The sequence below is a fragment of the Egretta garzetta genome, unplaced genomic scaffold (assembly GCF_000687185.1).
Source record: "Egretta garzetta isolate BGI_Z169 unplaced genomic scaffold, ASM68718v1 scaffold69, whole genome shotgun sequence".
Taxonomy (NCBI): domain Eukaryota; kingdom Metazoa; phylum Chordata; class Aves; order Pelecaniformes; family Ardeidae; genus Egretta; species Egretta garzetta.
The window spans coordinates 452,936-477,712 of record NW_009260790.1 but is presented as its reverse complement, the minus strand read 5'-3'; the positions used below and the strand labels follow the sequence as shown (position 1 = coordinate 477,712).

Genomic DNA, 24,777 nt, shown 5'->3' with positions numbered 1-24,777 from the left:
GAACATTAAACAAACGTATAAAAAAAGTAGAAGACTACCTAAGAAATTAAAAGGGCTTAAAAGGGCCTCTTTCAGGAACAGTTTTGCCACAGATACAGACAGCAGAGTTTCAAATAGTTGCTGAGCTTCAATTAATAAGTTTTATCTTAAGTGCCAAGTTTCTGTTACTTCTTCACGGGAATTTCACAGACAGACTCCTGGTAATGGTTCCAAAAGTTTGCTTTTGAAAAGGGGACTTAAAGACAACAATGATGCAAACTTCAGTTGCTCAGGATTCATGCACAGATTTTATCACAGGAAATGAGTGCAATGCATTAATTAAACAATGGCAAAATAACAGCCCTGTTGTCTCATTGGGACCATGCCAGTTCTTATTTGCATTACTCCTTTTACAGAGACCATACAAACAAAGTCTAACAACTTACCAGCTAGAAAGTAAGTTTTTTGAACATAGCCAATTGGAATGAATGAAGCCCCCATAGACTGGGAAGCAGGGGGAAATACAGAGCTTTAAACATCTAATATAGAATCAAGTGACATGTCAGTCCTAAGAGGAGAAACAACATAAACTGATCAAATAGGTAAAGCAGAATAATTTCAGAAACGGGAAATGTATTGAAAGAGATAAAGACTGCTGACAGGGCTTCTTGCCCACTGTAGTAAGCATTCTTTTGTGCTCCATCCAAAAGCCACCACTACACAAGCCATCTAGTGCTATTTGTGCATTGACTAGGTCCACGAATTACAGGAAAAACATTCCTTTTATTTACCTGCATTTGTGCCTTTTTCATGTTGGCATTGACAATAGCTGCCATGTAATTGAGAGCTGCTTCTCGAGTTTCACCATTCAGTAAAATACTATGTAGAATCTTGAACAGCTCTTGCTGGAATTTCAAGTAAACATTCTGTCAGGTTGCACGTACTTCTCAACGTCACATGCCTGCTTTTTGTTGCTCCATATTTTTCCATTCTACAAATTCCACACAACTAACTACAACTTCTGTTATGGTCTTATTGTCAACGTTTATGCATATATTAGTTAGGAAGTGAGTTACAGAAAAGATTTATATAGACTAGTGCAACACACACTACTAACACAGCATGCATTTTTTTACTCATCCTTTAACATGAACTATAATCCATGACTAACTGTTCTGTTATTTTCTGAACTGGCTTACAGCCTTAGAAAAATATTTATAGCACTATTTTTTTTTTCCTAATTCCCTTCAGCCGTATTTTAACAGATGAGTTTTTTAATACAGAAGCTAGGTTATTTTAGATTATATTCTTCACCTATGTCAAGACAAAACACCCCACAATATCGTTTGCATTTTTTTTAAACATGAGAACACTTACCCTTGCTAACTCCAGGTAATGTTGCAAAGACTGGCTAACGACACGGGTGTTTTCAAGAGTAATTGCAGGCCCTGAGAAGTACTTTTCAACTACTTTGTTCTGAAAGTAGAATGAATATTAGCAAATGCATCAAATATATTGGGGAAGGGGGGAAAAAAAAAAAAAAAACCAAACAACCAACACCCCAAACATAAAACCCTCACCACACTACTATCAACATCCTTCAGTAACACTTACATCATCTTCGGCAAAGACAGAAAGACTGAAGAAGGCTCCAAGATAGGAAAGTCTTTGCAGCTCTCTTCCTGCACCTGTGCTTAAAGATTTAGGCAACCACAAGGGCAAAGAGACAACCTAGAAAATAGGAGAAATTGCAAATTAGTCAAAGCTGCCATGTCAGCCATACTGTCCTGCACTGTCACCTCTCAGTGTTTGCCACGCCCTCAATTCAACATTCAGTCATGCTGATGGCTAAATGGAAACATCTCCTCAGTATTTCAGCAATCTAACCAAGTCTTGTTTGTCCTAGTTTTTCCAAATTCTCAGGGAAAAGGACTCCCTCTACCAGTTTACTTTAAACTACTGTTCAGCATGACATAGTACAGTAGCCCTGTTTAGAGTTCTGAGAACATTCTCAATGTGGATCATATGATATAACTAAGTGACATGGTTTTCTTAACTTGGAAAAAAAAAATTCAGACTGGATACACTTACCAAACTGCACATAGGGTGTGTTTTCCCAAACTTGATTTCACAAAGTTCACATAGTGCCTATAAAGAAATCCCAAGAAAAATTACTTTTGTGTGCAATTCCTAAGTAAACTGTCTGCAAATAAAAAACTTAACATGGTAAACTGCTGAAAGAGCCAAACCTTCTTCCCTTAATCAGTGGAAAAAACTCCATCTTCTACAATGGTGAAGAGGTCCGAAAAGAGCTAGAGCACACCCTGCTCCCATTTTAGCTTTTACATCTGTTCCAAATTGTCTCAAAAAAGCTAACATGGCTCACAGGATAATAAGTTATTGCACTTATTTCAAAAATTAGCTGTGCAAATTGTTTGTTTGTTCAGAACATAACAATGCCTTTGCTGGACTCCTGAACTGCCACATAAAAGTCAGCAACAATAATAAATAGAGCAATTGTTCTATACATACACCGAGGCCTTTGTCTTTTGAATCAGAGTGGAAAAATGTCAGATGAACACAGAAGCCAGAAACAAAGAATCCTATCCAAGATCTCTAACTCACTTTCAACTGCAGCACAGAAAAAAGAAAGCAGTTATAACAGATGATTCTGAAAACACAGAAATACCGTAGGCTTTCACATATCCTGCTTCTCCTGTATTATATGTTCTCATTCTTCAATTATACTAGAGCTAGTAACTACTATTCCATCCTTTTGGTGCACACTGTACCAACTAGAGATGATCAAAATGGAATATAATTTTCAAGCAGCCCTCGCTTGTAGCCAACAGCCAAATTTGCAACAGTTCACAATTTAAATTGGGGGTGAATAATAAAACAGCAGGAAAACACAGAACCAGCAAAAATTGTTATTTTTGCAGAAGTACCAGACTTGGTTAGTCAATTTGATTTGCAGGACCCCAGTCCAGCTAATTTCCTGAAGTACAAATTAAACCCAAGATGTAACAGCCTTTTTTTGCATCATACTTTGAAGATCCTAAAATCCGAAGGTGCTAGCTAACAATGCGCAATTTAGCCAAGAATTTAGCTTGCTCTTTTGTGGCCAAGTGTGCTTTTCAAAAGACTTTTTTGTTTTGTCAATAAAAGCAGTAGGAGGGAAGCAGATCAGGGGACTAAAGTATGCACTTAAAAAATAAAACCCCCAACTTTTCAGCCAGTAAATACATCTCCTGTGTCAGTAAATAGTCACCAATTCAAATAATTTGGTGTTTAATGCAATAGCTTTTAGTTTCCCACATACCAAAGTGAGTCCAACAAATATTGGTATGGATATTGGGCCTTATTTCCCAGACTTAAACTGGGAGGATTTTATAACCATCCACAGTATTATAACTACTATGCATGATGAAATCCATACATTTGATTAATCTTATATAAAGCAATACATATAAACATTTGAAGAGCCCACTACACAAACTCTGTACATGAAGCTTAAGATATTGTTGGCCTCAGACGACTGGATTTGTAATGATCTTTTACACATTTCTCATAACATTAAGCTTCCAACATAGAGTTTAATAGTAAACCACTAACCAAACAAAGCCCAAAAATGTCAGAGTACATTATCTTGCATAGAATCTGCAGAATTTATCAGTAATCATAAAGAAAGTGCTTCTAGAAATCAACAGCCCTTACCATAAGGGGGTATTTAAAATTGTCACTATCAAGGGAGCACTCTTTGGAAGCTACAGCCAAGCCTTGTAAGATGGGAATAAAGATCTGTAAAAACAGAAGTAGATTACTTTATCCGGAACAGAAAGCAATCAAGTGACACCATTACTGTACGCAGCATGAAATGCCTGCTCATTCTTCAAATACTGCAAGTTACACAAAAGAAAAACTAAGACCTTTTCTTTAAATTTGTACCAGTTAAGCCTGAATGCTTAATAGATTACTCAAAGCTAAAAACCAACTTGGTTGATACCATGTGATGTATTCACTTGATGCCCGAGCATAACAACTTACCCATAAAAACTTATTTCCAAGCACTTGTATGTCTTTTTCCTGATCAGATTCTAACTTGTTTCCAAACATTTACTTTACAAACCAAATAACCCTAGAGATGTATGTCTAGATTTGGACCCAAAGCTACCAGATAACAAGCTGAAGCTGACAAATGGTAATGTTAGCACACATTGACAAAAATCAGGTGTTGTTCCACCAAGTTCTGTGCATGCAGAAACCACATAGGGAAGCACACACACACTTCATCCAGGATCACTGCAGATACTGCAGGCACATGTGCAAGCACGCGTATTCTATACACAAATGAGAGCACGAGTTCTGTAGAGGTCTCCAACAACTTGATTTCATAAATGGGTAATTTGCCTGTACACTTGGAGTAGTAACATAGCTTTAACCTTGCATGTCACGTAACCAAGTTGGTTTTGCACTGGCAAGTTGTAACTCTGGTAAGAGTAAATATGGTAAGCAGCAGTCAAGGATTGTTATGAAAGAGGAAGTGACATGACGGGAATTTATTAATCATAAGTAATTATACTCAATTAGTAAGTCCCAATCACACAGCTCTGACAACTATACCCTCACAAACCAAACTTACAGTAATTTTGCAACAATAACAACAAGAGGTTCCACTGAATCTTAAATTTAAGTATACTGTGTTGCCTTTATGAAGAGACAAAAAAGTATTATAAATCATAGTACAGAAAAGGACTATAAAGAGGTTTTTGTCAGCTTCAGCTAGAAGAATGGTTCTCTTATCCAGGGTAGGTCACCCCTTTAACACTTTCCATAACCACTTTTTGACAGTCTTAAGTGTTCTTTCAACTGCATGAACCTCTACTAAAAGGTGCCCAGACAGAGATATAAATTATTAAAAGGTAGTTGCACTACACATAAAAGTTAGCTAACGCCATTTTTTTTCAAAATTGAAAGGATCAAATGCCATTCTGAAGGCCTCTTCTTTACAGCTCAGTCACATAATGCTACAGGAGTGCTAATTAGAGACAATTACAACCTCACTGATCTGCTTTAACATTACATAGGCTGGAAGTTTGCTAGGTTTGTGTCTTAATTACTAGGCCCCACCAGTTCCAATTTTTTATCATCTCCGTGAACTACTCTGACACACAGAATAAGCCAGCTAATGTTTCTCAGTCATCTCCTCTGTAAAATATGAAGACTTAATAGTCTAGGCTTTGTAAAATGCTCTTCGCACCGTAGATGCAAACTACTGAAGTTGCAAAGGGTAAAAATTGCAATATAGAAAAAACAACAAAACTTGCTGAGTACAATTACAGAAGATTGTTGTCTTACACATACATTTTTACAATATTTTGTACAGAAGCCAGAAGGATGAAAACCCAAGATCAATCCTGTAACATATGCCTGATATTTCAGGTAGTTCACTTCAACATTACATAAGTGTTCCTTGCTTATTAACAAATGCATTTTTAATTATTAGAACCAGTAAATAATCAAAGTCACAAAATGCTAAATTCATTAAAAACAAGCAAAACCAAACTCCAAGTACTTAACAGGTTGCTAGCCCCAGAAATAACAGGCATAGAAATGAGATGCAGAATAAACCTCTGGAAAACCACTCTCTTAGATAGTGCAGACAGTAGAATCACATGATGTAATTTTTTTTTTTTTTTTTTTAACTTTTCTCTTACCTGTTTGAACACCTCTTCATCCTGATAAGTTGTTCTCACCAATTCTTGGATGAAGCCAAATGGGAGATTCCTACACAGCATATATGGTACCAGCAGAGACTGCTGCTGCAATGACCTTTATTTGTATATAGAAAAAAAATTACTGATTATTTGCAGTAGTATTTGTAGTAGTATTTGCAAAAATGTCAGAGTAACCACACTTAAGGATGTGCAGGAAGCAGATTATCAACATGTAGACAGACCTACTCCTTCCAGAAGTAACTAACTTTGTCTTCTCAAGTTACTTGTGGAAAGGTTATTCCGAAACAGATGCTGCTGCCAACATCACACTTTAGTTTAATGAGGCTGGAAGAAAATAACAACCCCTGTGTAGTAATTGGTTCTCCTTAGTCCCTCTATTAAGCTCAACTAGTGAAGGAAAAACATTTTTTGATGTCTGCTTTTCCAGATTAAAAAAGGAACATAACATTAGTCTTTCCCAAATTAATACAGGCATTACTTTTAACTGCTCCCTAGCATTTTTGAAAAAAGTATCTTTTTTTCCTTATTACATGTATAAAACTTATTCTGATGTCAACATTGGTTCATGTAAAGACAAAGCTAATCTCAAAGTACAGCGGGTAACTGGTGCATCTTTAAAGATTACAGAAGTAGTATTTGGAAACACAAATACAAAATTATGCAGATTTTAGTAGAAGTCACATATACTATTTTAAAAACCCTTTTATTGTTCTAACTAAACAGGCTGCTAGTTAAACAACTGCTGTTGAAACAACTGCACTTGAAATCTCAGAGTCTTGATTTAGTGTAGAATGTCTACACACAGATTTACATTACCAAACCTGTTGCAGTAAACTCTCTGACGTAAACAAGTGCTGTGCCACTTTAGCAGTTTTTGCTACACGTTTTGGTAAGACTTTCTCAGATGCACCTCTACTGGTTACTGACTTTCACAGGAGAAGTGCCCCAACAATCTGCAAGTAAAACAGTTTATGCATGAGGTAAGGCAGAAAACAGCCTGGTTGACTCAGATTCCCCATTTAAACTGTTCCAAGTCAACCTGGATGATTTTATCCAAACACAACTAGAAAACACTTAAAACTACCCTCCACCAACATATCAATGGGAACAATAGTCTCCAGTGGTAAAGCAATAAACTATTCCTCTGGCATATTCCTGCTTCAGTGATGATCTTAGTTTTCTTATGTAATCCTCAGAATAAAAAAAAAAATCCCAGAACAATCTAACTTTCATGAACTAACATCAGCTGTATTTACCTTGGTTGTGTTAAGGATCCCTGTAGCACCAAAGCAGCATGTGAAATGCACTGTGATCGGATGTTGCTCAGTAACTGGCTAACTGTTGGCTGGCTACACATCTGATAAAAATAACTTCATTTTAATTCAAACTGAAAGCATTCAGAGACAGAACAGACAGGAAAAGTGATAAATTTCTTTATTCATGCAGTATGAATGCAATATGCAAACTAAGATTAGCACCACTCCAGCTAAAAGCCTTTCAGATTATATATAAAAGGGTTGTTTGTTTGTTTTTTCCCCTAGAAGCAAATGCTTAAAGCAGAATAGAGAATGCTGATGGGGAGCTGGTCTCACAAAAGTATGTTTTATATGGAATGAACTTGGATAAAATGCAGTAGATCAAAAGGGGAAGGACAGTTTCTAACACCATGCTTATTTTAAAGATGTAAAACATTAATCCATCATATTTGAGTCATGTGTAACAGTCAAAGGAACCTTAAAAATTCTGTAAATCTACTTCTACAAAGCCATCAAGAAAAAACTATCAATACCCACCAGCTTTCCCCACTAAACAGTAAGAGGAGCGTCTGTGACAGCACTGATAGAACTTCACTCATCTGAAATATACCTTTGGTGCTTTCCGCTCCTCTATTCCAACTCTGTCAAAACACTCAATGAGGTAGTTCAGCATCTCTGTCTCCTTACAACTTTCAATGGTGAAGTGGTCACTGCAGGAATCTGAAACACTTGAGCTGCCAGAGCCTCCCATACTTTAAAACACACAAAAAGAAGAAACAAAGGATTAGGGACAGTTCTTCACTTGTGCACAATCAAATAATTCACAAACTCTTGGCCTCCTCTGTCAATTTGCTGACGGCATCACGCACACGGCTCAATAATTAAGATAATTTCTGTGATCTATGAAGAGCTCTCAATTTACCAGCTTGTCCAACTCCGAAAGTTCAGCCGTACCGTAACATGACTTAAGAATCAATTATCTTATTAAATTAATAAGTATCTGAAAGACTGCCATAAGGTACATGACTGTAATGAGAATCAATAAATCTTCTTCTCCCATTGCAACACCAAAAATGAACAGCCTTTAAGTTGTACCTGACATCAAAACTGTTCGGATGCTCAGGACATCACAACACTTCCATGCCATGATGCAACCTCTGCACAGTCTCTGTATGTAACATTCAAAATAGCAGAAATTCCACCAACTCTGTTAACGCTAGCCAACCCATGGAAGGTAAAATCCTCCCACTGCAGAGAAGAGACCTTAACCGATATATAGGGCTATAGGCAATCACTTTATATATTCTAAGGAAGGAGAATAAACAAAAAAGGAGGCAATACATCAAAGCAACTGTTCCTTTTAAAATTCCCACATTAAAGATCATTTAATTTCAGCTCGGTTAATTTCAACTCCCATTCAGTAAGATAGGCCACTTCATTAAGTAGCATGGCCAGGGCGGGGGGGGGGGGGGGGCAGACACTGATATTTTAAATACAAAAACTAAATCCACAAAAACAAAACCATGCTTGAGACAAGAGAGAAATTAAATACAAAAGTGAGAACAGACCCCACAACTCTCAACCTCAGACTTTTTATCTCAACAGAATTCTTGCCTACATAACAGCTTGCCAAAGCTAATTAAAAGCAAAATCCTCATTTTACAGAAGGGAATTAAGACAAGATATATTAGCTTTATAAAAATGGAATTAAAAAAATAGCAATTACATGGATGGTCTACCACTATTCCTCAAATAAACGTCTGTGTACAGTCGGGGTGGATTTAAATGAAGACCAATTTATAAGACCCAGATCTTAAACTGGAAAATAAGAGTATTTGTTTCCTTAAATGTAGCTGTTAAAAAATGTATTTAAAACTACAGACTGTGTCATGACTGGAATTTCCTTTAAACTGGAAAATAATTTAAAATAATTTACATTTTAATAATTGAGTTGTATAAGGCTATTGTGCAAGCTTTACAGCCCAACCAATAAATCAGGGAAAGGTTATTACTGCTAAGCATCTGGTAGCTCAGCATGTTAAGAAACGTAACTTCTAATAGCAGCAATCTCTCTTTGTAGAGAGAATTTGTTTTCAGTTATTCAAGTAAAACTAATCCATGTAAAACATAGCTCTATTAAAATACACTCGTAACCACAAAACCATGCACACATTTTCTTTTCTATAGCCTCTCTTTTAAACCTCTTGACATCTCACATTCAGCTTTAAAACTACCCTTTTAAGAGCATCAATTTATATTAAAAAGTATTACTTCTATAGTCCTGTTAATGATTTCACTGCAGCAGTAACTGAAATTATTCTAATGCAAAGCTCATACATCCTTCACACACATATTGAATACTTTGGTATTTTCAGAATGCAAGTTGTTGCATAATTGTACAGCCACTGTGTTTATAATTTAACTAACATCTTACTGCTGTCTGCAGTATGCCAGGACATAATTTACGAACTAACACTCCAGAAGCATAGCAGCCTCAGAAATTCTTACCAAAGGCTTTGAAACTCAGTTCAACATTGGGATTACATTGCCAACAGGATAAGAATTAAACAAAACAGTGGGGAAAAATAATCCTAAATTGCACGTACACAAAAACCCCTAAACCTGTGTTATGAAGTTCACCCTCCTGAAATTAGACTGGAATGGAAAAGCGAAGATGCTATTGGAAGGTCTTCTGGCTAACAGTCCGACTTTAGCAGTAGCGTCCCAACATACCACAGGAACAATAATAGGCAGAAAAGCCAGTGAGAAAGGATCATCTCATACTAAGTCTTTTTGGGCATTCCCTTACATCACAAGGTATTTTCTAAAGTCTTGACCTAGCTTAGTTTGAGAAGACTCAAGCAATTCGATTCCCTTGACTTTTGCTGTAACTAAAATACTTCAAAGGGGACTGAAAGTCTCGGAGAAACTCTTTTCCTCCCAGTTGTTCAACATGCGTGTAGTCCTTAAAACTCGAATCTTCCCTCCCTTATACATTTGTCAATCACAGCCAGCTCTGTTAGGCTACGTGGCCAGCCACAGGCCACCTCAGAATTACTATCAATCATAACAGGGGTCTGAATGCTCATAGAAAATGTTCAGGATACTAGTAAGACTACAAAAGTATAATTTTTCAGAAAAGTCTTCCTAAAGTACATGTGTTTTTATACAAAACATTTACTCCTTTTTCCGATTTGGGTTGATAAGAAAGAATAGGCATTTCTTTGAGAATTTTGGTGCATGTGATGAAGCTGATGAATGTTAAGTTTTAATGGGAAAAGAAAGAAAATAATCATTTTCACCAGACTAGTAAAGAACACTTGGATAGGACAAAAAGCTTGGTAGGAGGGCTGCTCATTTTTGACCCCAAAACCTCGGTCCTATTTCCTATTAGAAAACATTTCTGTGTCAGCCAAGACATTGCAGCATTACTCTGCAATGGAATGTAAAACTACAGAAGCCTCTACACCGCCTTTACGTTTTCAGAAGCCTTTTTTTCCTTGGCATATCCAGTGTTCTGCAGGTTTTTCTGCACAGCTATCTGGCTAGCTTCCAAACAGAACTCACCAATATTACTTCTCATTTTGTTTTCACGTATCTTAACGACACACAAATGAAAGGGCTTTGCTACACAATTCATAAGTCTCTGCTTTACAATAAAATATTCTGCTCTACCCCCTTCACTTTTGGCTGTTCCAACTACATCAGCCTCTACTACTTGCCACGTCAAAGAGGCAGTTCAAACTTTCAGGTGTATTTTCTTTACAGGCTAGAGGAGCGATCCTCAGCTGTCAAGCAGCAACGAACCTTCAAAGTCATACTGTTTGCATCAGCTGGCTATTTGCCGCTCTATCTTTTTCTACATGTTAACCTTTGTTCTCATTTTCCAGTTTTTGATACGAAAACATGCACGTGATGTACCACCGGTTTTAGAATTACAACTGTGGGTGAATAATATTCCTTCTACTCATATAGTCAATGAGGAGTTCCACTCAAACATCATTTCAAAAACCATGCTCATTAAACCTAAAAGGCAGCATGATTAACATTTACTTTATCTTAGTCATCTCTTCAAGAAAAGAGCTGACTAACTAACATTCATTATACATGTTTATATACCATCTTAAAAACCCATCCAAGTCATCTCCTTGGCTTTAGTCATTTCCCAAGTTACTTTGAAGAACACTTGACACTACATAGACTGTTAGTGCCTAAGCAACCAAACATGCAGGTTACATTCTCTTTCTCCAATACCTGGACCCAAACTGGACACAAGAAAAATCATCATCTTCATTTTCTTCATCACTACTGTCCTCAGACACATCAGAAACGGCAAGAAGGAGGAGGGAGAAAGGGCTGTCGTATATACTACCACAACAAAAATGAAAAAGGCCATCAGATCTTTAAAACCAGAAGAAAAAGGAAACGGTAGCTTTTCTTTGTAAGTCTGCCAAAAGTCATCTTCTCTAAACATGCAGACAACAGATAACTCCATGTTAGTAAAACCAAGACTATACTAACATGCTCTGTTACACTAGTTACAAGTTATTCACATATCAAAACACAACACATTCACAAACCAAAATTTTAAAAAGAATGTTGAAGACCTAATACAAATTATTGTTGAAGTGGCAATGTTTAGACATGACTGAATAATAAATATTACAACTCTAAGATACTGAACTTTAAAGCAGTGGTCTCAAAAACCTGTGTGCTCATTTCTCCCTCCTGCAGGGACTGGGGATTCCAGGAGCAGCCAACAGAGAAAAGGCAGCAGTACTTGGCCTGGCATAGGCCTGAAATAGGCTAATCTGTAATTTAAATCTATGCACCAGGGAATCAAATCTAACACAGTCCAGCAAGTAACAGCTTTCAACAAATCAACTAAAGCCCTACCGAGAAAACTGATTTCAAAGCAGGAGGTCTGTCTGGTTTGCTATCCAGCAGTAGCAACTGAACAGAAAGCTAATAGTTTAACTGGAATGGATGTGAGAAGAAGAGGAAATTAGAAGACTATCACTACCTTTAAAGTAATTACATTACACCTTAAATGCTCGCAGAAGCAGGTTTAATATTTTGGCAAAGATGGCTCGTTAGCAAGTCAACATATTAGCACAAATCAAAATGCAGAAATCAACTCCAGGTAAGTAGGGTGAGCTCAGCACAAACATAGGTTCTTCCAAATTGCATGGTTATGCCACACCCTGCACGGCACACATTAAACACACTCTTTTGTTGTTGTGAAATACCTAGAAGGAATCCTGTTCAGTAAAGAAGGACGCCTGCGCAAGGTACTGGGTGAAGCAGTAAACAAAGGTGGACCCATTGTTGTGGGTCTCTGTCTGGATGTGATGACTGGCATGGCTGGCGGGCTAGCAGCCATGGCTGGAGGACTTGGTGAACTAGACGGGATGGAAATATTCGAGGAACGTGGTATGGAAGAAGCTGAAAAGCCTCCAGAATGGGCAACAGTGTATGGCCGGTACCTCGGAGAGGAAGGCTGCATCCAAGAAGGGCTTGTTGTTGTGAGGTGAGAGCTGACAGTAATGGAAGGCACAGATGTAGTGGCAACTGAACTGGCTGGTGGGGTAAGAGATGAACCAGTCATTGGTACATAGCTTGTGAAATTGGTAGTAGGAGCTGGACTAGTCCCATAGAGACTAAACCAGTTACAGGGGAAAAAGAAAAAAAAAAAGCAATGATTTAGGATATGCAGAAAAAGGGTGAAAAAGATAAAATGAGCAAAATAAGCCCTTGCCCTTCTGATGATTCTTCAGCAGTAATTCTGCAGCTCACACACATTATTCCTTTTTACTAATGTTGAATAAAACTATGTCACAATCTACACACTTTTAAGTTAAGAGTCATAGCCTTCAGTAATGCAAGTTATGGATACTTATCAGAAGGAACCAGCTACGTGGCTTTCACCTATCAAATATAGCCATGGCAATGTAATCAAAAATGGTGAAATGGAAGGACATTGACGTGAAAAAAGAGTGAAGAACTTTAAAAATCTATTCGATTTATTGTTCTTGGGACATTTCTATGCTCCTCTCTGTCTTCTAGTCTACCAATCAATATTCAAGTGAAATTGGTATTCAGCTATAATCAGAAGTCACCTGGATAATGAACTGGAACCAAAGGAGCCCATATTACAGAACATAGGGCTGCTTCCTGGGTTAGAACCCATGTTTAAAATCAGGCTTCTGTCAGGAGACCGGGCAGCCGCAGCAATTGGTTGTGATGTAGCTGTCAGGCTAGCAAATGGATTTTCATCCCTTGACTGGGTGGACATCATCAGTACTTCCATCAAAATCTGCCCGATCAAGTCCTTAAAATCTGAAAACACTGTTAAAAATAAAAGAAGAGCGTTAATACCCTCACCTACTGTCCATCTAGGCATTAGTCAGAGATCTAAATATTATCAGAGATTTCAACTAAAAAGGACAGCAATTTACTTCTGTGAATTAATTGCTGCTTTTGGCAAAAACAATAGACTGATGCTTACATTTATAACTATCACTCTGACTATATTAACTAGATTCTGAAATTAGAACTACACAAAAATATAACTTCTATGGAAAAAAAAAAACATCATAGATGACCTAAGGTTGGTTTTGTTGATTATTAAAGTTGTCTTGCCTCTCATATTTCACCTGCTGTTGAGTTAGGCAAGTTGTGTCATGAAGAAAGGAAAAAAAATGCGTGCGCACACACCCCACACACACACACACACCCACTAATAAGAGAGCAGCTAGCATAGAAAATATAATTTCCTACACAAAATAATCACAAATTCCTAGCTTATCAAATTAACTGCTAAATGTCTATTATGATGCAAGACAACCCATTAAGTCAGTAAAAGGCTTCTGGGAAAAAAAAAAAATAATCCAGCAACATTGCAATATCAGCACACTAGTTTGACAACAGAAAACATAACCAACAAGAGCACAACAATTGACTAAAACAGGAGCTACGACCAATCAGTCCCATGTTCCTTTTTGGGAATTCCATTTCCTGCTACATCTGCCGATAACAGATGTTGAAATCAAGCAAAGACCACAAGCAGGTGGCTCTGGCATTGTAGCAAAGAGAGAAAAGGCTAAAAATAAGACTAGGGAACACGCCACTCAACTGAAACAATCCCTAACAGTGGTAACAGTTGAGATACCAACCTTCCTTTGGATTCTGCTTAAACTGGGCAGAGAGAGAGTTCAGGAAGATAACATCTCTGTCTCGGTCCTTCCAAGAGACTCTGAAAATCTTACAGACCAGCTGTAGAGCTTGCTCCTCAGATACTTCAGACCCAGACAGAGGTTCCTTGGTTAGGGAGGTTAAAAAAAAAAACCACCAACTTACTTGCAATTGTATTAGTCAAGTCACAATTTTATCAGATGCAGGTCTCCTTTAAATGGCTTCAGACTAACTCTTAATGGCAGATTTTGTGTACTTATAAAGCAATCTAGATTTATTTGGAAAAAACCCTGAAGAAACACAAAAGAGATGCAGAAAAGATGTAGCAGAAATACACAGATCTAGTAGGAAGCACGTTCCCAAAACCATGTTTGAAAACAATATAAGAAGGGAAATTTAACCAAGATATCTATGATTTCTCCTTTAAGGAATTAATCAGGGATTCAAATTTGTATTATGCACAGGTATTTTAAGAGTTTCTTGTAGAAATGAAAGCACAGGAAGGAGAGAGCTTCCCCAAGTCTTTCCGGCTTTCAAATCTTTGCCCAAGATAAAGACATCTTTCACTTGAATGAAGTCAGGACAGGATGAAAGATTCAAGAACTTGCCTTGTTCCCCTTTCTTCCAGAAAAGGAACATCATGTAAACTGTGCTCAAAAGGAAAAACTAGTTTCTCTAAAAAGAATGCTACCATGTATAGTGGCTAGCAAAGGTTAAATGGGAGGGTTCTTACAATCCTAAGACAGCTTTGAGTGTGCACCTAAAAAACAAAATGATGGAATACAAAGAAATAAAACTCAAGTAATTACCCCTGCAATGTGAGGAGAGGTAGCATTTAAAACTATTTCCAAAGCATACACGACAAGCCAGCAACATAACTGTCCTGCCCCAACACTGCTCTACCAACACTGAAAAAGCAACATCATACACAAACCAGACAATTCAGCTGCATAGAATTTCAAAGATGGAAAAAGTTTTAGATTTGAGTTTTTAGGTTTTCCTGGAAGAGTTCTCCTGCGAGAGTTGCAGGTTATTTCCTAGACTCCCCCCAAAAAATTCTCATATTTGACTAATACAAGTGCACGTTGCACTGCTATGTTTCATGCTTCTTGAGATAGTAATACTTTTTTCTTGTAGAGAAAATACATCAATGGGGAAGAACAAAATGCAGATTGGAAAAAAAAACAAGTTTTCCACTAAAAATGTCCCTTTTTTCCTTTCAATGTGAGACAATATAATGGCCACCAGGTAAACATAGATTTATCAGGGACTTTGAGCAACTACCAGCACTGTACCCTTTTCAAAAGCTTTCCCTGAAAGCATTTAATAAAGCATAAATTCTGGCACATTAATACATTTTTATTGACTTAACCACTCTACTAGTATTCTACTGTTTTCAAGTACTTCTCCTGCCTATTTCTGTGAAGGTGGCTTTACTATTGACATCATTTTGCATGCAGACAACCAGGTAAGAAAACGTTTTGCTCATGAGGACTACACTGTCTCCTATCCAGTTAACTTTTTGGGGTGTCTCCAAATGAGTAAGAGGAATTGAACCAACTTTGCAAAGCTTTATTTTACTTTCCACTGCTTCCCCCCATCTTCAAGATTGTGCTTGATTCCAAGCTATTTATTTCACAGTAGCACAATGCAAGCTGTCCAACTGCCTGATTTGCAGCTAGGAATTGACTGGAAAGGATTCTGCAACAGGGTTATTGCTATATGGCTTTAAGCCAGGCTTTTACCAACTGACCTTATTACTGACAGTGCAGGAATAAACAAAGACATCTAATGAGCACTGCAAGAACTGTTGTAGAAACTTCTCTCCACTACACTGATGTCCGATTTCTTTATGGCTTTATTTCACATGGGCCTTAAAATCAAATGACAAAGAGGACAATTTTAGGAGTGAATTAGAGCTTTGTACTTGCACTCTTTCTTTTTCTACTTTAAAGTGTTCTACTACCTGTCCAAACCTTGACAGCTAAATACTCTTATTTATTTTCTTATAACATCATTACGAACAAAGTCCTATTACACAGTATAAGCAGTATATATATACACATATATACAGCACATGTAGAATTTGAAGCACTACTATATTAGTAGACCTCTAAATGCTACACATATAAGCTGCAACAATCGTCAGAAGTGTCTTAAAATACTTCTTCAGGCCTATTGCATAAAAAAAATAGATCTGGGCATTAATAGGTCACTGTTGTAAGATACGTAACAAAAATATTTTCTTCAGAGTTTTCAAATATCATCATAAACTAATTTGAGACAATCGAAATGCAGCTTTGACATTGGAAGTTTTGATTTTTTTTCCTTCCCACAAATTTTTATGAGGCAATGCAGTGAAGAAATTGTTCACAGATTACAACTGAGGTCTGGTTCCATACTCTCAAAAGCGTGTATACAAAATATGGAGATAACTGAACTCACTGCAAGCTAAAACTTTGCATTACTCCATCATAAATCCTTTGTTCCTGTTTCTATTCCATTATTTGGAACACTTACCACACACACAGTTCTAGGAAAGAAATTTCTCCAAAAAATAACGTTGTTCCTTTTGAGAAAGAAGCGAATGCAAGGCAAGCCCCAGGATATTACAGACTGCAAAGCTGCAGCCATGTAAGGCTACGTCAGTGAGGGAAAACACAACAATGTAAGCATGAGGTGAAGCCTTCAGAAAATAAAGTTAACTTTTTATGTAACGGAAGCATGCATTACACTGAAAACTAACAACACAGCACTATTAACTCCACATTGCATAATCTGAACAGGTTGTCCCATGAAATCCTGAAGCTCGATGTTCCAATAACTTACATACATAGTCTGAAAGAGAACAGCTAACATAAACCAGACTAACCTTATCCGTCAGACTCCTTTTCTCTCTACGATCATTCTCATCAACCTCCATGTTTTCAATTCCTGAATCCACATCTACCTGGGACATACTGTAAGAGGAAATAAGAAGAGTCCATTAACTTGTAGAAAGCCACAAACAGTCCTCTGTGAGATGCTGACTGAAGGAACGTCACCTTAAGTGGAAGCAGCAGAGAAAAACCAATGCAACAGAAACAGACATACACACAAACAGCAATTAAAATCCCTAGTTGATAAATGCTTCTCACATCACATTTATTTCGAGCTCAAGAAAGACAATACTGAATTTCTTCAGCAGGCAATACAAACTACACAGCTATCACATCCCATAACCTTTTCTTTTTTAAATAGAGTAGCTGAATTGCCCCCACCAGACAAGCTCATTACGTAACGTGTAAGATAATACTTAGTCTTTTATCACCTTAGGTCAGGAATTCCCCTTAAAACCAGACTAGAAAAAGTATTACAGTGGTCTAAACAGTGTGTCATTTTTAAGCATTTAACCCTATTGCATTAACACAGCTAGAAGTGAGAAATGGCAGAATATTTTCCTGTGTAAGTGGTTTTGAAGATTAGCATTGCGCAATATTTGCCGGCTTATACAAGCTGCATTTTTTACCTTTTCTCACAGGAGACACTATCAATATCCATGCTCTGAGACCGAGAGAGAGACTGAGATTGTGTTTCAAGGCTGTTAGATGGAGAACTGCTGAGCGAACTCACTCCTTCGCTGCTCTGGCTTCGGTGGGCTACTCCTAGAGAAAAGGCACCACCAAGATTACTATTACAGAGACGAGAAGGCACTACACAATTATTTGGATGGAAAAGGAGAGAAAATACTGTTTTTCAATCCAGCTCTTAAGCATTTTTAGTTGTGTTTTAGGAAATAAACGTTAATAATATTCACATTTGACTACAGATAATCACATTTTCTACCTCCCCTTGCAGCAGCAACATAGGAACGCTTACCTGCATTACAACACAGAGAACAAAACTAAACTTGCACCTATGAAGTGCTCGGAGATTTACTGCCATAAAAAAAAAAAAGCACTAGTAAACTGATCTCTTCTAAGACTGCTCTGTACACTACCTTAAAACTTGGTCAAAGCCCCTATTAAAGTCAGTCCTATCAGAATAGGACTTCACACTGGGTCATTACAACAGAGTTAACTTGGGTGAGGATACAGGACAAAAATCATCTGAATTCTGATAGTCTTCCCACAAAACCTCCCACAATTTACTGGGAAATTATCAGTACTTCTTCTGCACAAGAATAAAATAAGCATCCAAGGAGTACGAACAACATGCTCTAACTGCGACACCAGCAAATGGAAAGCAATGTAATGGCTTTGGAGCATGGCTGATGAGCATCAGGATATGAACAGGTGGATTCACTTTGCAATGAAGACTTCCTCAGAGAAATGTCAGATACTAGCATGGTAGGAAAGTTATATGCATAATTCAAAAAAATCCAGAAAAAGCCTTGTATTCAATAACAATGGAAGTTGAACGAGTTCTACAAACATCTAAATGGACAGGGCAGTCTATTCCTGAAATTTGTGCCTAGTGACGCTGTTTGAAATAATAATTTGTAATAAAGTAGCATTAATTGCAAGCTGCAACTGTAATTTTATCAATATCAGGTACTTGCATGTCAGTCAGACTCCTTGAAGGAGTAGAAAAAAAGGTATTTGTCTGTTTAAAAAGAAAGCAGCAATGAATTTCAATCCTTTGGGTTCTTTTGCCTGCAGTTTACAAGATATTCCCCAAACAGCATTAGGTTTCAGGTGAGAAGTGTAAAACCAGATTGACAACCTATTTTTAAATTCCATTACTGGCTGTGTTTCAGTGCTACTACTGAAAAGTGTGAGCTTATCCCACGTTTATGGCAGCAACACATTCTGAAGTTAACAATGGGAGCAGCAAAACAGAACAAATAAGGATCATGCTCTTTGACACAAGCTGTTTGTTTTGAGCACCCTTCCCAAAGCTTTTCTAGGTCTTGAAATTTTACAGGAACAAAACTGCAGATGTCAGAAAAATCCCATTTAGAAGACAGTTTGCTGAAGAGCAACTAGATATTTGGCAATGGAGGTAGGAACAATTGCTTCACTCTAGTGCTTTGAAACTCCTGTTTTAATTCCCTGGGTATAAAAACTTACTTTTAATTCCTTACATTAGGCTGGATATTAGTCAGTGTCCAGAAAACACTCGGATCTTCTCATAAAAAGTGGAAAAGGTGCATGAGGTAAAATTAATTTGCATTGGTATTCATAAGAGAATTTAACAGATTGTCCAAACACCTATGTTCTATAACCGAAGACCTGTAAAAGCACTCCAAGGTACAGCAGGACAACATATAGAATGCATATGTAACCTGTACCTATCACAAGATACTTGCTATGTGTAAATTTTACTCAGTTTTGTTTACTAATTTTAGGGCTGTAGTTGGGTATTATCATTCATTCCTAAACTTCTTGAGCCCATTACTTTTTCAGTGTGAAAAGAAGAATAGAGATAGGAACCGAGATCCTCCAAGAGAAGTTAGATTTCACTTAATGACCTATTTGCCAATATTAAATATCTGCAAAAGATTTGACCCAGGAAGCAGGAAAACATCAAGAAAAACTCCATTTTGGTTCTAAATGGCCATTTCCTCCAGTCCTGGAATTTTAGTGATGCATATTACAATTTGACACTGGAAGTCCTTGCACAGGCCCTAAGTCTAGCACAGTTTCTCCCCTAAACCAAGGATATTTATATATCAGGTATAGCATCTGAACTGAGCAAAGCTGCTCAGGTCAATCAGATTAAATAAAAGCAACTTTAAAAAGCAGAACTTCAATGAAGTAGTTTCCATCAAGATACACCCAGCAGAAATATGCTGTCCATGGCAGGGGAAGGCTGACTTCAGCAGGGTATTCCAGCACGTCACTGATTTAAGATATCCCAGTTACAGCCTTGTCTTCCTTTGGTACATTATCGATTGCAAAGCGGCAGTCTTCCTTGAGTTCTCTTTCTTCCACCCTTTTCCCTAAGAAAAAGCTAGCTAAGTCAGTGGATAAAGAGACCAGAGCAAACATGCCTTACCAGGGTGAAGTGCATTGTTCTACATTCCCTTGGGGTCTTACTCCCACTGCCAGGAAAATGTACTTCTAACAGTTATACTGCAGCACTCGTTAACAGGCCTCTTCAAAGAAACTGTCCTACCTACAACCTTTTCACGACAAATCTTCCAGAATTTACTTGCATCTGTACTTTGCTGGATGAGATATATAATAAAATACCTGACAGCTAAAGTTCCGGTTTTCCTTTAAAAAAAAGAAAAAAAAAAAAAAAAAAAGAAAAGCAACAGCATAAAGACATGCAAAAATTATGAAGACCACATACCCAGTATGTGTGGCCATCATTGATACACTGGGTTTTTTAGGCTGTCCAAAATATTTTCAAAATGCGCACAAAATAATGATTGAAAGTTTGATCTTACCATGACATGCAACTTGCTTAAAAAAAAAAATGGATGCTTACAAGGACACTATTCTGCTGGGACTGCTTTCTGTATGTCCAAATGAATTAAAATCCTCTGCAGTCATTTTAGTTTACTGCTCAAAGAACTCCTGCAAACCACACAGCATTAGCTGAGTCTTCATTTATGCTAAATAAATGCAGCAGATAATCAGTTGCAAACATTTTTTCCTGATCTGTTCCCCAATTTAACCATATCTCTTACCCTTGGTGTGAAAAAGACATGCATTATTGAATTGCTGCAATGAACGGAACTGTAGGAAGCAAACACTATACTGGCTAGGTAACTTCTGTTTCTGGTCATCAAATGATCTAGTCTGTATAGTTAGGTACTGTCCAGTGCAGATAGTTAAGACCCTAGAGACTTCTGTTTTAAGAATTCATCTATCTGACCACTTCAAACCATGAAAAACCTGTTTGCCAATACGCAGACATTTCTACCTTCAGGTATGTGTTTCCATACCTCCTGCTCTGTTGGCATTATCGTTTATACAGTTGTGCAGTAAGATGGATCAGGACCTCATCTATTTGAAAACTAACCATTTATTTTTCCTTGGTTAGTTTTCACATGGATTAAGTCCATGATCCACCTCACCACACAGTTGCTATGCACAGAAGAGGGAAAGGCAGTGAGAAATACTCCTTTCAGCAAGAGTCAGACCTAAGATGTATTAAAATAGGCACATAACCACAGGCTGAGTGAACACAGTAAGCGAACCCTGCACTGTTCTTAAAAAAAGTCACCTTTGCTTCTGGATTGCTGTCTATAATCATGGGGACAATGCACAGTGTTGAATTCCATCTGCAATGAGCTTTTCTCAGGAAATGCTTTTGATAGCTTTTCACTGTCCTGCTTTGGATACAAGGCAACAAAATAAGCAGGAAGAAGTCACTTCTAGGTATTTCAGAACAGCACTGTAATTAAATTACAAGTTTTAAGTTTGTAAATTACTGTACTTGCCAAAGGGAAAAACAAAATTTCAGACAGCAAATGAGTAACTAGAGAATTCTCCATGCTTATCAAGGAGCACTGGAAAAAATATTATTTCTATCATTAGAAATCATATTGCAAACCTGTTTAAAACAATCTTGACATTTGTTTTGAGATTGGTTTTGTGAACCTCTTAGCTTAGTAACACCACATGCAAAAGAACTTAAGTTTTCAGATAAAGATCACAATACTGGAAAAATACATCAATATATTTTGATTTCCAAGACAGCCTATACGTTTTGGTTTTTTTTTTAGGTCAAAAGTGGTACTATATATAAGAATATTGTCTTCACTTCTCTATAGATCAACCTTTCCACTTTCCATGCTTCCTGCATTTGTCTGATTTTAACAGATCGGGTATCACTTGTATCTTGTGAAATAAATACCATTTGTAAATATCCTACTTGTATTCACTCTGGTAAATAGTGAAATTGGCAAAGTAATACAAAGGAGGAAAAAAAATACTTTATTCTTACATTGACAACACACAGTCAAAGCCTACTATTTATAATTGTGCCAAATGCTAGTAATTAAAGATCAAAAATGAACTTGGGACTGATTGCTAAAATGTACCTAGAAACTAATCAATAAAAACTGTGTTGCAAGACTGAAAAGGCTTTATTTTTCTGTCCTCTTGACAGATTGGCTTTCTTTCCTGTAATATTCTGTAATATTAAACTGTATTACAAACTTCCTCAAGCTTTGGTAACCCTTGTTTTAAATGCTATTATTATACTTATACCTGGACAATAATTGTATCTAACCATTTGTTATTTGGAAAATTAAAAAAAAAAAAAAAAAAAAGTACCCTCATTCACCACTTCAGAATGTTTCTTTTTGAAAATTATTTTTAGTAACAGCAGAAATAACATCAGTAATAGCACTCATGTTCTAAAGATAAGGAGTTGCATAGTAACTTTCCACAGACGTACAATAATAATTTTTGTCACTAACATGCCAGCCTACCTGATGCACCAATTGGAGAGGTAGCTGGGGTCATGCTATGGACATTTAGGCCTAGACTATGGGATGGCCCCGGGGCTGGTGCTACTACAGGTGGTCCAGGGGGGGTCTCTCTCTGCGGTGATGTAAGTGGCGTAGTAGGCTGGGAAGATGGTCCACCTGCCAACCGAGCAAGGCGCCTTCGACGGATCTGCACAAAGGAAATAACAGCAAATAAACAGGTTGGTTTGTACATACGTTTGCACACGCACCCCACGGTTGCCCTTTGGCCCCCCCTCCTGTGAAACTGCAAATACAGAAGCTTTACTTGATAACCTGCTAAACGGCACAGAGTCTTACTGCTCTTTCACTGTTCTGTGCGACAATACTAAAATACCCCTGATGTTTAGATTTGAAGTACGTATTCGCTGCCTTGGAAAACCATTTGCACTGGAGAATACAGTGTTTGTCCCTCAAACGGTTGTGTAAGACAAATTTAACATTTACTGCTCAGCAATTTCAAAACCTGTAACACTCCTTCCCATTTATTTTGGCATTTGATGAAACAAACTGCCTTAATCTGATAAAAGGGACAATATGAACGTGACCTTCACCTTAATTTCACACCACACTAAAAAACATCAATGCTAAAGAAGATGCAGTTGAAAGTTATTAAAGACAATCGCTATCCAAGTTAATCTGAAACAGATCTGCAACACTAAAAATATAGAACTCTGCTGGACAGAAGCATCTTGAGAAGTAAAGACAGACAGTAAATAACACCCTCTCATCATCTAGACACTTTCCATCACACAGAACTAAAAAAACAAAACAGGTTTTACACATTACTAGTAAGACAGAGAAGCATCTGCCTTCAAAATCCAACTTCAGAAAACTCTTAGGAACCTATTTATTAAAATTAGTACATGACCACGTAACACTAATACTATACATAATAAAGAAATAGACAAGATAAAACTTATAATTTATAAGCGCTTCAAGTGAAACTTGAAGCATAAATGAAAAAGAGAAAAGAAATTATTTATTATCACAGGCTGCCTCAGAGGATCTGTTCCTAAAGCTTAAATCTTCAGCTTGAAACAGGCCCAGCACAAAATAAAAGTATTGTATTTGAGGGTGTCCACTGCCTGCAAAAATAAGCAATTCATGTTATTTCCTCTTTGAATTATGATACTCAAGCATTGTATGTAATGTATTGGTTTTCACTTCTGCTCATAATCCCAAAGAACTGCCAAGCAAGTAAAGGAGCAAACAAAAGATTTGTGTCAAGTCAATGTCTATGCTACATTACTGCAGTCATTTAATGGCCTGTGAAACCTACTCCAACAGGAAGAAGAACAGATCAAATTAAATCAGACTTCAAAAACTGTGGGAAAACAGCGTCTGGAACTGCATCTCCCTCCATGACAGGTGTCACCACATGAACATGGAAGGCAGCTAGAAAATAAATTCTTTTTTTTGTTGTTGTTCTTGAAACAACAAAAAAGGCTATGACTAGAATGTCTTAATCCCTTCTCCTTGTCAAGCAAAATAGGGGAGCTTATTGCATAAACAAATTGTTTAGCTTTGCCATAAGTAGATGCTGTGCATATTAGGGTCTCTAGAAAGTTACTTAAAAATACTCTAATTTTTCTCCACTTGTATCATACATCTTAATTTTTCAGCCACTTATCTGAAAAAACTACACCCCTCAAAGGCATACCTGAGAAAACATCAGCCACGCATCCCCATACCAGTTTTCCCTATTACCGAATCCAAATGAAGCTCACAAAGCAGTATCAAAAATATTGTCAGTAAACCAACCCAGCTGAATTGAAATTATTTGAATTAGGGGGTTGAATTAAAGTTTTAAAAGCTTACCATTCAACTGATCTGTAACCGTGCTTTTCAGGTAAAGGAATGGAGAAAGAAAATACACAAATAGCCCATATATGTGGAAATGGCTGAGGGAGGAAGATGAATTATGTGAAAAGCAAGAAAAATAAATGTGATGTGAAACTTTTCCAAACTGTTCATATTCATTCTTGCTACCTAGTTCCAAAACTAATGTTAGGAAGGAAATACATAAGGAGGAAAAGGCATAGATAATAATCAATATATTTACCAATTTATTCTCAAATACGGTTAAACATTGATCACTCAAATAAGGTCATAACCCTCATAAGGTATGATTTGCACACAGCCTCTCTTCATCATCTCCCAGTTTCAAGGAGATAATTGAGGTCGCTTGTGCCACTCAGCA

General features: G+C 37.2%; 1 protein-coding gene across 8 annotated transcripts in view; it reads right to left on the bottom strand.

Moving 5' to 3' along the window:
- UBE4B (ubiquitination factor E4B) overlaps positions 1 to 24,509 on the bottom strand; it is a 37,277-nt gene extending 12,768 nt beyond the window's left edge. The window contains exons 1-16 of one of the 8 annotated variants that reach the window (XM_035901809.1): positions 24,396 to 24,509; positions 22,539 to 22,725; positions 17,676 to 17,811; positions 17,040 to 17,127; positions 14,149 to 14,293; positions 13,093 to 13,321; positions 12,223 to 12,633; positions 11,228 to 11,341; positions 7,584 to 7,725; positions 6,974 to 7,074; positions 5,697 to 5,811; positions 3,697 to 3,780; positions 2,071 to 2,127; positions 1,594 to 1,710; positions 1,357 to 1,455; positions 771 to 884 (exon numbers count right to left, since the gene is read on the bottom strand). In XM_035901809.1, the coding sequence (XP_035757702.1) occupies positions 771 to 884; positions 1,357 to 1,455; positions 1,594 to 1,710; positions 2,071 to 2,127; positions 3,697 to 3,780; positions 5,697 to 5,811; positions 6,974 to 7,074; positions 7,584 to 7,725; positions 11,228 to 11,341; positions 12,223 to 12,633; positions 13,093 to 13,321; positions 14,149 to 14,293; positions 17,040 to 17,127; positions 17,676 to 17,811; positions 22,539 to 22,725; positions 24,396 to 24,398 (2,142 nt within the window). In that variant the 5' untranslated portion in view covers positions 24,399 to 24,509. Of the gene's footprint in view, positions 1 to 770; positions 885 to 1,356; positions 1,456 to 1,593; positions 1,711 to 2,070; positions 2,128 to 3,696; positions 3,781 to 5,696; positions 5,812 to 6,973; positions 7,075 to 7,583; positions 7,726 to 11,227; positions 11,342 to 12,222; positions 12,634 to 13,092; positions 13,322 to 14,148; positions 14,294 to 17,039; positions 17,128 to 17,675; positions 17,812 to 21,325; positions 21,435 to 22,538; positions 22,726 to 24,395 lie in introns of those variants that run through there. The other 7 variants (XM_035901802.1, XM_035901805.1, XM_035901806.1 and 4 more) reach the window with 7 other exon arrangements.
- Positions 24,510 to 24,777: the final 268 nt, after the last annotated feature.